General features: G+C 46.7%; 7 protein-coding genes across 7 annotated transcripts; 1 reads left to right on the forward strand and 6 right to left on the reverse strand.

The window, feature by feature from the left end:
* Positions 1-1,208: 1,208 nt before the first annotated feature.
* Positions 1,209-3,081, reverse strand: N7537_003764 (MFS transporter; the record flags this gene model as incomplete). Its single annotated transcript, XM_056894822.1, has 6 exons — positions 1,209-1,463; positions 1,538-2,110; positions 2,165-2,226; positions 2,286-2,680; positions 2,742-2,970; positions 3,066-3,081. The coding sequence occupies 6 exons, from the start codon at positions 3,079-3,081 to the stop codon at positions 1,209-1,211; spliced, it is 1,530 nt and encodes a 509-aa protein (XP_056754570.1).
* Positions 3,082-4,482: 1,401 nt separating this feature from the next.
* On the reverse strand, positions 4,483-6,483 carry N7537_003765 (uncharacterized protein; the record flags this gene model as incomplete). Its single annotated transcript, XM_056894823.1, has 4 exons — positions 4,483-5,474; positions 5,533-6,146; positions 6,217-6,326; positions 6,379-6,483. The coding sequence occupies 4 exons, from the start codon at positions 6,481-6,483 to the stop codon at positions 4,483-4,485; spliced, it is 1,821 nt and encodes a 606-aa protein (XP_056754571.1).
* A 490-nt stretch (positions 6,484-6,973) lies between these two features.
* On the reverse strand, positions 6,974-8,966 carry sit2 (putative siderochrome-iron transporter; the record flags this gene model as incomplete). The annotated part of the gene is made up of 3 exons (XM_056894824.1): positions 6,974-7,911; positions 7,966-8,579; positions 8,653-8,966. 3 exons carry the CDS (start codon positions 8,964-8,966, stop codon positions 6,974-6,976), a joined length of 1,866 nt encoding a protein of 621 aa, XP_056754572.1.
* Positions 8,967-9,020: 54 nt separating this feature from the next.
* On the reverse strand, positions 9,021-9,354 carry N7537_003767 (uncharacterized protein; the record flags this gene model as incomplete). Its single annotated transcript, XM_056894825.1, has 2 exons — positions 9,021-9,192; positions 9,233-9,354. 2 exons carry the CDS (start codon positions 9,352-9,354, stop codon positions 9,021-9,023), a joined length of 294 nt encoding a protein of 97 aa, XP_056754573.1.
* A 1,279-nt stretch (positions 9,355-10,633) lies between these two features.
* N7537_003768 (uncharacterized protein) lies at positions 10,634-11,852 on the reverse strand (the record flags this gene model as incomplete). Its single annotated transcript, XM_056894826.1, has 5 exons — positions 10,634-10,929; positions 11,003-11,197; positions 11,247-11,360; positions 11,416-11,559; positions 11,615-11,852. 5 exons carry the CDS (start codon positions 11,850-11,852, stop codon positions 10,634-10,636), a joined length of 987 nt encoding a protein of 328 aa, XP_056754574.1.
* A 1,279-nt stretch (positions 11,853-13,131) lies between these two features.
* On the reverse strand, positions 13,132-13,482 carry N7537_003769 (uncharacterized protein; the record flags this gene model as incomplete). Its single annotated transcript, XM_056894827.1, has 1 exon — positions 13,132-13,482. The coding sequence occupies one exon, from the start codon at positions 13,480-13,482 to the stop codon at positions 13,132-13,134; it is 351 nt and encodes a 116-aa protein (XP_056754575.1).
* Positions 13,483-14,650: 1,168 nt separating this feature from the next.
* On the forward strand, positions 14,651-14,950 carry N7537_003770 (uncharacterized protein; the record flags this gene model as incomplete). The annotated part of the gene is made up of 1 exon (XM_056894828.1): positions 14,651-14,950. The coding sequence occupies one exon, from the start codon at positions 14,651-14,653 to the stop codon at positions 14,948-14,950; it is 300 nt and encodes a 99-aa protein (XP_056754576.1).
* Positions 14,951-16,150: the final 1,200 nt, after the last annotated feature.

A 16,150-nucleotide genomic window follows, 5' to 3' on the forward strand; every position in this document is an offset into this window, starting at 1 on the left:
TACCGAGGCTATTGCTAACTAAATAACTAGCAATCTGAGTCCGTGTTCTACGGGCTTTGTTGATCACGATCAGTTCAGAGTTTCATGAATACTGGACCGGGAGGGAGGTCTTCCCTTCGCAGCGAAAGATATTTCGGGAAGCGTTCATCCTTGTTACCGCGCGCCATCAGCTGGGCCTTCCATATATGAAGAATTTTTTTATCTTGGCTCAGCAAGAGTGCTTAAGCAAAATTAGATCCACAAGTCACAGGATTTCTACAAGGCCACACCTAGGATTCCGACAGCATCTTAGGCATTGAATATTAACGCCCCAAGCTTTAGGGTGATGAGCCTGACCTAATTTGAATAATCAGGAACCTTGGAACCCATCCATCTTTGGGTCAACTGGTATCCTGGGACCACCTCGCCATCGTCAATTAACTATTATCCACCTATAGCGTGGTTCCAGATTCAGAGCTATATCCCACCTCCCCAAAAGATCGCGAAGAACATATTCTACAATTCGTGATGGTTAGTGCTAGATGTTAGGCAAATGAGTTTATTATGAGTCCATCCATCCATCATGTAGTTGGTTAAATCACCTATGTACTTACCATGGGTTGACTTTATCAAGCTGATACTAATAAAGCGCTCAGATAACCCCCCCTCCCGGATGGACAATGGATTCCACCAAACTCGACCACGAAGGTGAATGAGCGGCAGAGGATAGCTGGGGGCATTCTCTCGCCGTTGCATTTGACCGCGGGAAATGCACTCCTATAATGTGTCGCTTGGATAGCTATGGCGGCTGCGAGGTGATGTTCCGTGCTGGCGGCACAGTTCTACCTATATGACCAGGGCAATCAGTACCTTGGTCAGATCACTTCCCTGACAACCCTATATGAGATCATTACTCTTATGAAAGGGGGTGATAAGGCGAAGGAGAGACTGAAGTACAAACCCCAAATTTTAAAAGCCCAAAGCAAGCGCACCATAGCAAGGCTCGAGTAAGCGGAATGGATTGAAACGATGCAGGTTCGGGTGGAAAGCCCGTCTGTGTTAATCGCCCACGGGCTCATATTTTTATTTTTATAGAATGCATAATCTCTATGTGTATCTGGAGTTGGTGGAGGTTGTGTTGCTGAAGACCCCGACGAGGCCGACTCAGAGTCTCGGCGAAAGCAAAATGAGACAACCCAACAGTGCCCGAAGCGTGTCCTGCCACCCAATCAGAAGGACACCTGAAATCTGGGACTCGTCCTTATGCGTTCACCATAAAACCAGAAGATGACAGGCAATGCGCAGAAGGCCAGAGCGATGAATCCAAGTAGCGAGTTACCCCAACCAAGTCCAAGAGCCTCATACATCTTCGGGCCGGCAAGTGGAAGCATGGCACCGGCCAGTGAGCGGAACACCGTGTTAGCTGCCATTGCGGAAGCGGCGTAATCCGTGAAGGCATCAACCAAGTATGTGCTCACACACATCTAAACAGCAATCCCGGTGTTAGTTGGCCAATTCGCAGCGAAAGGGAATCACGGATGGAAGGAAAGTAACTTACGAATGTGATCATCATGCCAACACCGAGGAAGGAGGTACCGATGATAGGCACAATCCAGTGGGTTTTGTAATAGGCAGTCCATCCATACATGAACAGCGATATGGGAACGAAAACGGCTCCGGGGATCATAGGCGGAAGACGATACTCGGGCTTTTTCTGGCCATTCTTGACAGATAGGTAGTTGAGTAGTCTGTCGGATGTTGCTCCGAGAATGAACAACCCGATCAAAGACCCAACGCCCAAACCCAGATAAGTGAGTCCGACTGATCCCTGAGAGAAATTGTACTGCTCTTCGAATACGGAGGTGATAGTTGTAAACAACAGATATAGGTATCCGTAGATGACGCCGACATAAAGCGAAAGAAGGAAGACGATCGGGGAGAGGAAGAGCATCTTCGTCGGTCGCACAATGGAGTATAGGAACAGTTCCTTCGGTGTACGGCCTGTATCGAGTGCAGAGCGCAAGTTCATGTTCCCCGTTTCCTTCCGGAGCTTCTTAGTCTTCCGGGCCAGAATAGTCGGGGCGTGGGATTCACGGAGGGTTATAATGGAGCTGGCCGTGATAGCACCACCCTGCCAGTTCTGTTAGTATATGTTCTGTCGTTGGGTGTCACGGTCTTCACTTACAGCCATAGCCAGCACATAGAAACTCCATCGCCAACCCTTTGCCTGTGCCAGATACGCACCCGCTATGCAAAGTTAGTAATCGAGTTATCAACTAGAGGAAGCATGAGGGAAATGAACATACCAACCGGACCAACGACAGGACCAATCAAAGGACCAAGAGCCCAAGCTGCCATCGCACCGCCTCTCTGTTCTTGTACGAACATATCTGCGATCGAGCCGGCGCCAATAGTCAGCGGACAACTACCGGCAAAGCCAGCGAGGAATCGGAAGACAACAAGACTACCCATCTCGGGCGCAAAGGCGCAAGCAATTGTCCAGATCACGTAGAGGATGTTGCATACATGGTAGACATACTGTCGACCGTACAACTCCGATAGAGGTGCGATGAGCAGGGGACCGAAACAGTATCCCAGCAGGTATACCGATACCACGAACGATGCTAGTTCGGTGCTGGTGACATTAAAGTCTTTGACCAGTTGACCTACGCCGGGGGCAAACATGGATGATCCGAGAGGGCTGTTAGTTTCCAGAAATTAGCTTTGGCCATCTGAATGATGTAGAAAAGGACCGTCCATACGTCAGAAACGTGATCAGCGCAATAGAACATGTCGCTGTGATCTTCTTTCTTGAGGTCCAGTTGAGAGGATTTTCGGGATCATCCGGCCCATCCCAATCGACGATGTTTGGGTCTGTCGATTTTTCCTCTTTTGATACATCATTCAGATCGAGGGGGCCGATTTCAAGGTCTGTTCCGAGATTTTCCCGGTTGCTCGTGCTTAGGGTCGATCCATCGACGGAGGGGGTTTCTGCATGAACACTTTAGATATTGCGCTTTTCGCGGATGTTATGTGGTGAAGGTTATTTTCACATAGACACATTACAGAAGTAGAGATAGCCATACCTAAGCCGTCCTTCATTTTGGGAGATATGTTGGTGTTACCAATATAAAAAGAATATAGAATCGCACGCTCATGTCACAAATCGTTGGATTTGGTCTCGTTCTAGGAGTAATATAGGTTGAAATCGAGGGTACCCGAGTAGTAATGGACTTGGGGACGTTTCATCCAGTTAGAAGAATAAAAGACAAAAGAGAGGGGATGAGCGCAATAATACTACCCCAAACGCCAACGGGAACCCATTATATAAACAAGCACCACCTTCGGAGCTGCTTTTGAACACCCGCGGGCATAACTTTCTTATTCTGCATTACTAGGGAGTCCATCTTGCAGCTGATCCCTAACACCCGGGTAAACTCATTAATTTGACCGAAGATATCTGGTCCCAAATGGTCGGATAGTTAATTAGGCCGAATAAAAGTATAGCATCACACTGTGCATTTTGTATTGCTTGTAAATAAGCCACATAAAATGTGATGCGACGCATAATCCCATAGCAGCGAATATATAACCCACCTTGGAGTCGGGGGAACTCCGAATCAGCCATCGGAATATGTATTGGCATTTGGCAACCAGTAGAAGTTCTTCCAAGCTTTGTTCCCCGCAAAGAGAAAAGTTCTGGATTCCACTAAGGCTGTAATGGCCAGTACATAAAAGTTGTGTACCGGGAAAGTTTCAGGGCTCGATTGCTTAGCCCTGTGACTATGTGATGCGCCTAAAATCTTACGTTAGGCCGGTCATGTGTTGTGATTGGTTTTTGTTGGAAACAATATAGCCTATTATACCACTAGACCATAACAAAAACTTCGGTTCCTGTTTAGGGCCTAGGGCGGGGGGGGGGGGCATATCCCAGTCTGACAGTTTTGTTTCTCGGTTTCTATGCTAGGTAATAGACATATGTTGTACTTAGCTAAAAGTCAGATGCTCGACTCAGCTCACTTCGTTCTACCAGCAATATCTTATGTATTGTCAATACATATCATTTAATAGAGCTTAATGTAGAATATATAAAGAAACAATGTCTAAAATGATCTTGATCGAGCTGAATAATGTACAGATTGGTACTCTTTTCAAATTTAACCATTGCTCTATATGTTTTATTCTAAGAAATATCAAATCTAGAGCATGTTCCAACTACATCTCTCCGGTCGGTTCGGTAATTGAATTACATGTCTTTCATGAGCATTGCTTGGCATTTGGGGGTTTTCAAATGCTCGGAGGGATTCTTGAAATGCTCGAAATGCCAAGAAATACAGAGTGGATACCCTTTTTATCCGTCTTCAGGCATAAATTAGGACTGTATTGGGCAGAAGCGAGCCGAACCGGGCATTCCAAGGTTTTACGGAGTAATGAGAGAATATCATAGATTCGTGCTGCAGGGATCTCGCCTCATTTTTTTTTGGTTGGATTTACAATATGCGGTCACATCCCTGGAAATGCACCGTGGTTACCGGGACATCCATTCGACGTATCGCTGGTAAACATGTCAAAAAATCCCAAATCAAGGTCCCAATCCCGCATATCGATTGAGGCAAGAGGCTCTTGACCACCTACACAATTTATACCTCCAGCGACAGCAGTAGCTGTCCCTAGGCTCATGGCAATACTCAGTAGAGGATGCGTGGGATGGTTGACGACCGGCGACGAGAGGAGGACCTGGACTAGTCGCTGAAGGTAGCTGGGAACACCCTCATCTTGCAGGTCATGAACGCATGGTCCTTGTTGGGCGGATACTTTCACCAGGCAGACACATGCAAATGCCACCATGGTTCCGATATAGGTTGGTAGCTTTCCCAGCCATGACGATGATGCGTCATCATCGACAATGCATTTGATAATTTCCAGAGCACTTCTCACCGCGCCATGTGCGAACTCGTCCGTACCAGTATCAGACTCACATTCAGCCCCTGCTTTTGGGAGTTTTGTATCTTGCGGCGAGCCTCGAAAAATATGGGAGAAAAGATACAACTTCGCTGAATGGGAGTAAAGATCAAAAAGACGTCGTGAAAATGTAGCCGGCGCATCCGTGAAAGAAAGCATGGCAATCCATTCCTCCAACCATCCATCGTAGGTAGCACTTAGCTGCGCCAGTTTATCCGACCCCTTGCTAGTGGCTTTGCATTCAATATCAGCGCCGAAAATGTCGAAGACACGACTGCTGATGGACCATAGCTCGACCTGGCTGATCAGACCCAAGTCAGAAGGGTTGGTGAAATAACTCTGCAGGAAATCCCTTGGTTTTCTTAATGAGTGGAAGTCTCGTGTAAGCGGAGGTCTTCCGTGAATGAGAGAGCAGTGGTGGTCGCAGAGATATACTAGCCAGTATAACCGAGTACGGTCGTAGCAGGCTCGTTTTGTGTGGGGCATTTTTGTGATGCACCTGTGTAAGTCTAACTCCGTGGAAATGCGTACAGCTTAATATTTGTTAGTGTGCGGACAAGCAGAACTCGAGATCATCGGCTCATCGCTCACCTAAACTATTCAGCGCGGTGGAGACTTCGTTCAGCCATAAAGCTCCAATGCACAGAGCACGGACGTCGTCGAATGTGTGGTTGCTCGAAAACACTTTCCCTGAGACTTGGTTGGTGAAATGTTTTAGTAGGGCGCTGTAGTTCTCGGAGCCAGTGCAAAACGCAGATACTGTGCATATTGAAGTAGTGAGGAGAGGAGAGCGTGTACGGATTGCAGGGAAAGTGTCGTTGTCGGTGAGGGTATTGTGAATGCAAGGGTCTAGGTTGTGTTTATAAAATACGAAGAGTCTCTCCGCTATTCGTTGTGAGATGATTCCGCATGAAACTGGGTCAGGGTTTTGTTCCGGGGTTGTTCCAATGTCACCCAACGTAAGATTGATCATTGACGATGCTGGAAATGCGCCAAGACTGCATGACAAATTCAAAGTTACTGTAGCGGACGTCTCGGTATGCGCTGGTTTGTACAAGATGCTGGGCGTGTCAGTTTCGATGTTGTTGGAATTAAGTAGCTGTGCCGGAGGAGCATTGCCCCAGGCAATCCTAGAAGGCTGAGTCGTGTTTTGTGTGATAGACTGTTCAAGTCTGCTAATTCGATCCTCCATCTTTTCCTTCCATCTAAACATATTCGTTAGGTTATTGAAACCAAAAGTTATATGTGAAACCATGCGTAATGGAGACAACTTACGAAGCATCATTCTCCAAGAGCATCTGGAGGCTCTTGTTGACCGAACACGCAAGCCCGCGCACTTTACACCGATTGCAGGGGGGTTTATTATCATTCATATGGCATTTTATCTGCTACAGTATGAGTGCGTGATTATTTTTTTCGTACTCGTGTCGTTCTCACCTTGAGTTTGCGGCACAAGACACACGCGGTGATCTTGCGTGAAATATCGGGGATCTTCCGATCACCAAAGGAATTGCGCAAATTCATTGCCGCAGACTGAGACATGGTGAACAAAATTTTATATCTCTCCTTGAAGGTGAGGTTAACGGTTAGAAGGAAGGGAAGGTGAAATGAAAGTCGACCTTCGGATGTATGAGCCTTGCGCCAATCACGGGTTCGGGTCAAGCCCCACGACGGTCTTCTTGCCGTCGCCTCGTTTTCGTAATGAATTCTAGGAGTATAATGAGTTTAAGATTTAAGGTGGCAATAATATCTCTAATTGGACCACAAGGACAAAAAAAATGAATAAATATGATTATTATTCGGTTTAGATAATTACGAGAATGAACGAGCATTTTGGTGGTAGGTAGCACAGTGAAATATATATATTGGTATTCTTCACGCTCAACAAGATAATTGCAATAAATGGACATTGAAGCAGTGGCTTTCGCTCTACATGGTAGGTAATGAAGCACACCAGAAATAACGCGAAACATGAACAAGGCTTCCCAACCCGTGCGTCATAACCGGGTATACTATGCAACGGAAAGGCCTTTCAGAAAATCATTTTACCCTTGTTCTGCTTCAGGTTAACGTCGTAGTTCTTCCAGACCAGGATGCAAGGAATAGTCAACGCCAAGATAGCAGTAGAAGCAATGCAGTTCAGGCGCTGGGCATAGCCCCACGTATACGCGACAGCTTCGCGAAGAGGGGTTCCCCAAGGGTAAGTTGATTGCACAGTGATACCACCGAGGTAAATCTGAGTGGCGTTGGCCTTCAAATTATCTGGCAATTGTGTCGTGAGGGTATCGACAAAGACATTATTGTAGATAGCAGCGCCAACAGCCAGGCCAATCGCACCGCCGATGTTCGAGAACAATCCGATGAGGGCCAGCATCATCGGAGTGCCCTCACGGCCACCTGCAGCCATAACAGCCATGTCTTCGCCAATGACGAGTGTGCCACCAGCGAAAGCAATGAATATCTGACACATGACAACGTAGCCAATGCCGTGGTCTGCGCCACGGAAGTAGATCATCAGCCCGGAGCCGAGGATCATGAGCGGGGCTCCGAAGAACAGGCATATGTATTTGAAGCGCGCAGTCGCCCAGATGATGGCTCCGATGACGGGAGAAAAGAAGCAGGAGCCAACGTTATAAATCTGGATCATGTAATTTGCATGAACTGGGGAAATATCGTAGGAGATCAGGACGTAGTTGTAGAAGTACTGATCCCAGAGCTCGAAGCTGAAAAATAGCACGGCGGCCAGTATGCATGCGCCTAGAATAGTGGGCCGCTTGATCAACTCGTAGCGGATAAAGTGGGTTCGTGCACCCCATTTCTCCCATGCTGCAAAGACACCCAACATAAAGACTCCGAGGATGAGGAGAACGATGAATTTTGCATTTGCATATGTAGAGCGGCCATATTGTGCCAAACTGAATGGCAGGAGGAACAGCACCCAACCAGCCATGAGCAAGAAAGCGCCAATGACTAGTGATGGAACGTTAGTGTCAACATCCCGGGATTGCTTTGGGGCATTCTTACCATCAAATTCATGAATATAGTGAATGATAGACTGTCCAGTAGTGCGACCACTAGGCTGTCGGCGGAAGATACCATTCTTTTCTGCCTTCTTCTCGAAATACTTGAAAGCCATGGCGAGGGGCAAGAACACAAATGGCATCACGATGCAGAAGATGCCATAACCCCAGCGCCACCCGAAATTACCATATATCGAGTTTGCTGCAAGACTGCCTGTGAAAGCAGTACAGATAAATGGAGTTTGCATAAAGCCAAAAGCGAACGCTCGGTTTCTTAGACCCGAGGTATCGGCGACGAAAACATTCAAGATCAGGTATAAGCAGTAGTACCCGATCCAGTACAGCACATAGCCCGCCGCGTATCCGTTGGGACCGTCACATGCCGTGAGGACGATCATACCAAGAAGGTAAATGCTGGCCGAGACCACCAGGCCCTCAGCACGACCCCACAAGTTCAAGGTCTTACCAAGCGGTAGCTTAAGAACGCCGCCCACAATATTCGCGAGGATATAGGACGTTGAGACCTGCGGTGCGGTCTTGAACCCTCCCTGGATATAGTTGATGAGGAACCCGCTTATATTCGAGTGAAACGCCAACATAAATGTGCAAATCCAGATCCTGCAAGTTCAATCATTGTTAGTAGAGGGTTTATCGCAAGGGCATTGAAACGAATGGGCAGAGATCTACTTACCAAGCATATATTCCAACCAAAGCTGGCCAGCTCCATGCGAGCGCCGCTGCTTCCGCCTTCTGCTGACCCAACTGAGCACCCTCTGTGATACTGTCGGGGTGTTGTGCTAATTCCTTTTCGTCATCGAACGTGTCGCCTGCATGAGAGCCGTCCGATGTGGGCGGTGATTCGGGATCATATTGTGATGATCTATCTCCGGTGGCACCGTTTCCTTCCAATTTCATATTTTGCGAGTTATATGATTCCTTTCCGAGTACAGCCCGCTCGATGGTTTTGCCGTCATCGCAATCTTCAGCGGTCGCCGGGAGACCCATCGCTGTATGTCCCATTCGTCCGATCACAGGAGGCCCAATCCAGATTCCAAATCCTCAATTATTTTCGGGGAGGCTGTATGAGGATAGACAGAAATTAAGTATTGGGCGCAATGGGAGGTTGGAAAGAAGAGAGGAGAGATTCGTGATGCTGGTGAGGCACATAATCTGAAGGGACAGAGACCCGGGGGGTTTCAGACGAGAAAGTCTTGAGTGGTCCAGGCACCGTCTCCATTTTTTTTTTTTTTCCATTTTTCTCTTTCCCTCACTCTCGACCGCAGGCTCCGATGTGACGAGGATCAGATAATCTCGGGGTGAGCGGATTACCCAGGTGGGTCAATCGGATAATTGATCCAATCAGGGGTTGCAGTGACGGGCTATCATCGCTCATTCGCTACTAGACGGTGTGGTGGTAATATCCCTGATTGGCCAATTTTTAACTTTGCGTCCTATTTTGGACTAGTATGCCTCTCCGTCCAAAGTTACAGTTCTTTTCAGGGCTACCTGCTTGATGCGGCAACCCGTTTGCATCTCAACCAAAGTGACATTATCCAATATTGTTGTATGCGAGTTATGCTCATCTGTCCGGCTCTTTTCTTTTTCCCCTTACTACGCTCGAACACAAAAGGCTATCCGCTCTGTCTGTCTCTTGCTCATCCATGCAGTGTACAGCGCAAGGTTGCCAGATGAGAAGCTTAAATACAAAAAGAGATCAAGATCTTTTCCAGTCCCCAATTTGTACCCAGACGAACAAGCATTATTGACTTCGTGCATGAATCATCTTGTTCATGAACTCACAATATCAATTCAAGTGAACTTCGTGGAACTGTTCGCCTTCGGCTCCTCGGTCCATGGGTGGGTGCATGGCGCAATTTAACATTTACGCCCTCTTATCTGATTAATTATTTATCTGATCGATCAGATATACATACTCAACTAGAATTAATGACGCTGTTAATCCAAGCTTCCTAGGTGTTCCCTTGGCATTCCCCAAAGTCAAGCCTCTCAAGGCAGGATCTGCCTGCGGGATGCTCGGACTACGGTAAGTCAGTGGTCCAACTCTTCGTGGTGTTGGATCGTATTTTCCCCAGCCGCTCGAGGCGCTTCGCAGTATGTACGGAATATCTTTTCTGTGAGATTCCAACGGCGCACTGACTCAGTTGTTGACACCCTCCAATGAGCGCGTGCGACCGCACAAATCAGAGTAAAACTTTTGTATCCGCTGTGACGGAGGAAGCTCTCTTGAACGAACCCACAATCATTTTAGCCTGCGCTGATTTAGATTAATCAATCAAATCAATCGCCCCATTTCATGTAATCTGATCTTGAATTTTCCTAATCCACTAATTTCCCTAAATACACCCATTGATTGTGCCCTCCATTGCGAATGATGTTGACATCCCTTGCCACTATGTGGAGCCTACCGCTACCACGATCCTGTCCGAATTCCCGTTTAATTTGCCTTGGATGGAACCTATAAGGATCCTGTCCATTAGTTTGTGCAATTTTCTACAGTCCCTCCTTGGTCTAGATGCGGCGAAGCGTTGCGTGAAACAATTCAATTGTGCTCTATGTCCCTAATTCCACTGGAATATCTGAGTTTATTGGCAGCCATACCGAAGTGGATGATGCGAGAAGCCCAACTTGTTCCCAATTAAATTCCCTTCGGCTTAATGTCCAACCATAGCCTGGTGCGTAGGGCCATATCTGTTACCGTGTGGCTTAGCAGCATCGATAATTTTGCGCATTTCTTGCTTTTCCTCCTCGGTCAATTCAATATCCCGAGAAGCCCAGTTCTCCTCCAGGCGGGCCGCTTTCGTTGTTCCCGGGATGGGGATCAGGCCTTGGGAAATAACCCAGGCTAGGGCGATCTGGCTAATCTTGCATCCCTTGCGGGTAGCTAGCTTCTTTATTTCCTCGACGATGGCCAAGTTCTTGTAGAAGTTTTCGCCTTGGAATTTGGGAGCTATCGAAACGGATAGCGTTAGCGAGTTTGTCCAGTCTATGATTAGGACGCTTGTGGCAGGGTATATACATACAGTTTCGGCGGAAATCGTCAGGGGCAAAGTCATCCGGGGACTTGTAATCGAAGTTATCAACGAGCCAACCGTGTCCCAGTGGACTGTATGCGACATAGGCGATGCCCAGCTCCTTTGCTGTCTCGATCAAGGCGTCTGTCTCGTGGAGTGTCTCAAAGGCTGAATACTCCGCTTGGATAGCATCGATCTTGGCAACTATTGACGGTTAGTAAAATATTCACAACCTCTCAGGAAAGAAGCGTACTTGAGTTTGCCTTGCGTAGTGTGGCAGCTGAACATTCGGAAAGTCCAATGTACTTGGTCTTGCCTGCCTTGCGAATTTCGTCAAGGGCAGGAATAGACTCAGTCAAGGCTGTGTCTATTGAAATTAGTAATTTGAGATTGGAAGATGATCACATATGTATTCAACTCACTGGGGTCAATCCGGTGCAGATAGTACAAATCAGGCGTAAAGCCAAGTCTCTCAATAGTTCCATCAATGTACTCCTTAATATGCGAGGCGGAGTTGGTGACGGCGCCATTCCCTCCCATGACGTCGAACCCACATTTGGAGGCAACTATCAATGACAGCAGTTAGTTTCTAACAATTTTCCTCATTCCGTAATGTCTTACTGAAAATCTTGTCGCGGACGTTGTGTTTCCTGATGAAGTCTCCCAAAAGCTTTTCGTTCACACCAGCTTGATAGACAACAGCGGTATCCCAGAATGTGCATCCCAGTTCAATCGCCTTCAGCAAGACTGGTTCGGCTTGCTCGAGGCTCATGTTGCTACCCAAACCGAAGCTCAAGCCCATGGCACCGAAGCCCGGTGTTGGGATCTGAATATCACCGAAGGGGAGCGTCTTGACCATGTTGACTGAGTTTAATAATTTGATGGGTGGTTCTCAATTTCTGTTGCTTTACAATTCTCCAGATGTGGCAGTGAGCTGGATTTATATCATACCCGGGATTAAGCCTTCAAGTGGGTCTTCCTGGTTTTCCTTGTAAGCCTTAACTCCGCTGGCTCCAATCAAGTTCCAAGGACTATTTCCTTCCATCTCGTGTGTGAAATGTAAAATGAGATGGTCCATTTCAATCCAATCATAGCGAGAAACAGACAGAGGTACGAATTTCTCCTGGTAATCGTCAACAGTAACGGACGTACCAATGCCTAACTCCGAACAATCTACAGGTGGGGTGTCATCAACCCACTAAACTCCGAAACCACAATGACATCATGCCGTATTGTGAAGCCCCACTATGTAGGGCTCCGGTTTAATCGATCAGAGTGACAGGGTGTATACAATACTACTACGAAGGCCAATACAACTAGTACTGCCTATATTCAAACTGAACTCTGAGCTTCTAATTGTTACGGACCTACCCGTCACCAATCGATAGTGACCCACCAGGTACATAGATAGGCAACCGAGTGCCAACTAACAGATCTATCATCAGATCACGTGTAATATCCTATACTCCAGGTTACCTAGGCACTAGGAGAAGAGAAACTGTAATCACACTTAGTAAGAAAGAGTATAATCCGCCCTAATCGGATCTACTACTAGGGGTTTTCTATTATATATATAACTATCTATATTAGATAGGGCCTACTATATAAATAGCGTTTTAGGAACTATAGACTACGTAACTATAACTTTAGGACCTACTCTATAGGAGTATATCCGGGAGTATACGGCGACTCTAGTAGTAACTCTAGGGGAGTTATTTAGGGAGTAGGAAACGAAGGATATATAAGGATACTCCTTTATATACTTAGTTTAGTTCTTCGTCTTCAATTATATATTATTACTTATATTTACCTTTTAGATTATTATAACTCTCTTACTTAATTATAACCTAATAATACTTTATTTGTCCAAGATCAACAGGGCCTTTTAAGTAGATTTTTGACTATCTTACCCCGCCTCTGACCTTAGTGCACCTTTCCCAAGAAATACCTAGCGTAAATGGCCATAGTCCCTCCTCGTTCTGACCCTGAATTGCAGTGCTCCGTGAGCAAGAACTATCGTACACCGGACAAAACCGCCACAACTCTCATGGTTCTTCAGTCTCATTTTTTATATCAGCATATCTGAAGTAACTATACCTAGTCTGATCGAGCTCACCATGTTGTAAACAGTAGGAAGTCTAACCGCCGATGGAAATACTACCACCGGCCCCACCTGCAACACTGTCTGATGTGGTAGTAGATGAACGATCAATGACAGTTCCGTCACCGGTTTCCCCCCCTTTACAAGCATCTCCCCCATTGCTCGAGATGTTGCCAGTCCGGACGACCTTGTTTCCACTGTTGTTGTAGGTAGTCGTATTGCCGCAATTCTCCGACACCGTGTTGCCACAGTTGGTTGATGTGACGTTGCCGCTGTTACTGGACCAGGTATATCGATTGTTGCTTCCACCGTGGGGGAATGAATTATTCCAGCTCCATGGGTTTGGAGCGTCGGATATGTTGCCTGATTTCCAGCCTCCGTAACTCATGTTGCTTTGAAATGACATTCACGTGGATTGGTCGGACATGTAGGGAGCAAAGAGTAAGGAGCAAAACGAAGAGTGAATTTATAAAAAGAGTAGTCCAAATCTCTGGCGTGTGCATTCCTTTAACCCAGCCTATAAGCAGTTAGGTCATGACACCATTGCGAAGGCCTTGCCGGCCCGGTGCCTCACGCTGTCTTTGTGATGAAGAGCTGAAATGATTGACACAAGGCGTTCAGGCAGCCCGACAGTAGGCCCATAGCTGCTGCAAGAATCTCGCCAATTATATGCAAGCAGAGCACAGCACCAATGCATGCACCACGCACCCACGCTGGACTGGATCATCCCCAAGGACAGGCTGGCAGTTGATGGTATTGAACGCCAAGCCAGCTGGATTGCAGCTCGCTCTATCCATCGTGTTTTTGTTCATTTGTGACAACCCAGTTGACACTTTCAAATTGTAGCGTATGTACCTACCAACATGTTAAAGAGATAAACTATGTTACTGCCTCAGAAAACTCATTTCCCCATCGTTTTCGTTTAGGTTTCCACGAATTGCATATCTAGACTGGAGGAAAAGGACGCCGTGAGGAATTTAGGCTAAGTGCTGGGTGGAAAGGATGTGAAGCCTTTGACTGCATATGACGAGTCAGGGCCTATTAATCTCTACAGTAAGAAGCAAAGCACCAGTGGAGCTATGAAGCATCCAATGCTGGCCCCAACATACTTTTGATGTCTCGGACAATGAGGCATGTAGATAAACCGGTATGATGACTGTATTCAATTGTACATATCTCTACATATGTAACTCTTGGCATGCCAATCAGTTGGATTAATGTTATACTCAAAGCCACGGCGACCCCCAAAGTGTTTCAGAAGCGTGCATGCAAAGATCATTGTTGCCCAAAAGTTGCAAGGTCATCGCTGTGTCCTATTTTTGAATCAGATAAGCTGCAAAGGTGCAGCCAGTAATGATTCGCAACTCCAAGTCACAGGTTCAGCACCCAAGAATATTTATCAGGGTCACCTTTTCCCTCCGAGCGAGCTTAGAGTTCTTTTTGAAAGCAGCCACCAAGGCAGATTCAGCCCACTCCAGAAGATCTACTTCTTTCATTGCATTTATTTTACTTCTCTTCCACGTTACAACCTTCGAGTCGACCATCCAACCAAAGCTATGGCCGAGTCCAAATCTCGCAAGTTCGGCAATCTCAATGCCAATGGTGCAAAGGCCACTGGAAACGCTGCAGTGAATGCGGGCCTTTTCAACGCCAGGGCCGGGACTTCGTCGGCCGATGTTACCGGTGGTGATGGTGGAAAGATTTCCATTAGCAAGGACTACGAGCATGTTGAGGCTGCGGATATTAACGTCAATGGAGGCGAGGCTACTCAGTCGGGATACACCGTCCGAGGCTTCCAGAATGCTCAGACTTCAGGCAATGTGAAGAGTGGCAGCGGTGGCACCCTTGACCTCTAAAGTACTCTCATTGGCCAAACATCTTCGCCGCCTATTTTGAGTATGTGGCCCTTCCTACTACATTTCGGATGAACGTAATGTTGAACTGCGTGATAGGCACAATCAGAGGGAGTGGGACTGATGACAGAGGACAGAGGACACCAAAGTGGGATAACTACTTCTCTTTAACACCTACGTATGGTAACTAGCTATTACTCAATGACAGTCAGTCCTGCAGTCAGCACGTAGCAAGTGATTGTAGGTGCATGCCTCGATACCCCGCACCTGATAATTGGTTCAGAGTAAAAGGATAGTCATACACCCAACAGGTATACTCCCTACTCACCTCATATTGTACCCGAATTCCCTATTAGCGTGACCTATTTCGATACAACGGGTTCAACATCTTTCCATAATTCCGTTGTCACGATCTGTCATAATATAGAATCTACGAATATGAGTTACTTATGGTGTATAAAGTGCCTAGGGAATAACTGTTAATTGGTCAACCATAAGGTCCTATCTGACGGGGGATGCCCCCTCCCCTCTTGTAAGTACCTGTGAGGGAGGAATCAGTAGGTGTCTGGTCTACGGAACATTGGTGGCTAATTGTAAAGTGAATTGTCGCATTGTCTGTCTGGAATCCTTGTATCATATTTTAATTTGCTCCCGTTGTGACTAGTATCAGGGCCAAGCGCATGCATAAAGCGGATATGGGTGTGATTTGTTTCTTTTTTTTCTTTTTTTTTCCCATTGTGCATGTCTATCCATACACTAGTATATCTCGATTGTCCGTGTATTCGGAAGATCTGATGGGTGTTTGGGAGAACACTATATATAGATGGGGAGCCATAACCAACTGGAGTTGATCTTTGAGCCTTTTGGCCAAGCGGATACGGTCCACTTGTGCCATAGCGCAGGAGTGGAGATTGGGATCTTCTCACGAACACCTCAGCTGGCACTGTCCTGCCTCGTTATTTTTCATATGATCGTAGTTAGAATCTCCCCTCTGGATTATTTTTTGCTTTTTGGGGTTTTTTTGCTTTCTTGGTTTCTTTTTCCAGAGAAGCCGAAAAACGAAAAATCACAGGGGTTGAAGCCTCCCCCAAACATCCTTATAAGCTGGGCTTCGGGCTTCGCCGCAAGCTATACAACTTGGTTTATTCTACAGTATATATTGTGATCAATACTTCGCCACCAACCATTCCCCACCTCACATAT

The sequence above is a fragment of the Penicillium hordei genome (assembly GCF_028827395.1).
Source record: "Penicillium hordei strain IBT 12815 chromosome Unknown utg000002l_segment0_segment0, whole genome shotgun sequence".
NCBI classification, from domain to species: domain Eukaryota; kingdom Fungi; phylum Ascomycota; class Eurotiomycetes; order Eurotiales; family Aspergillaceae; genus Penicillium; species Penicillium hordei.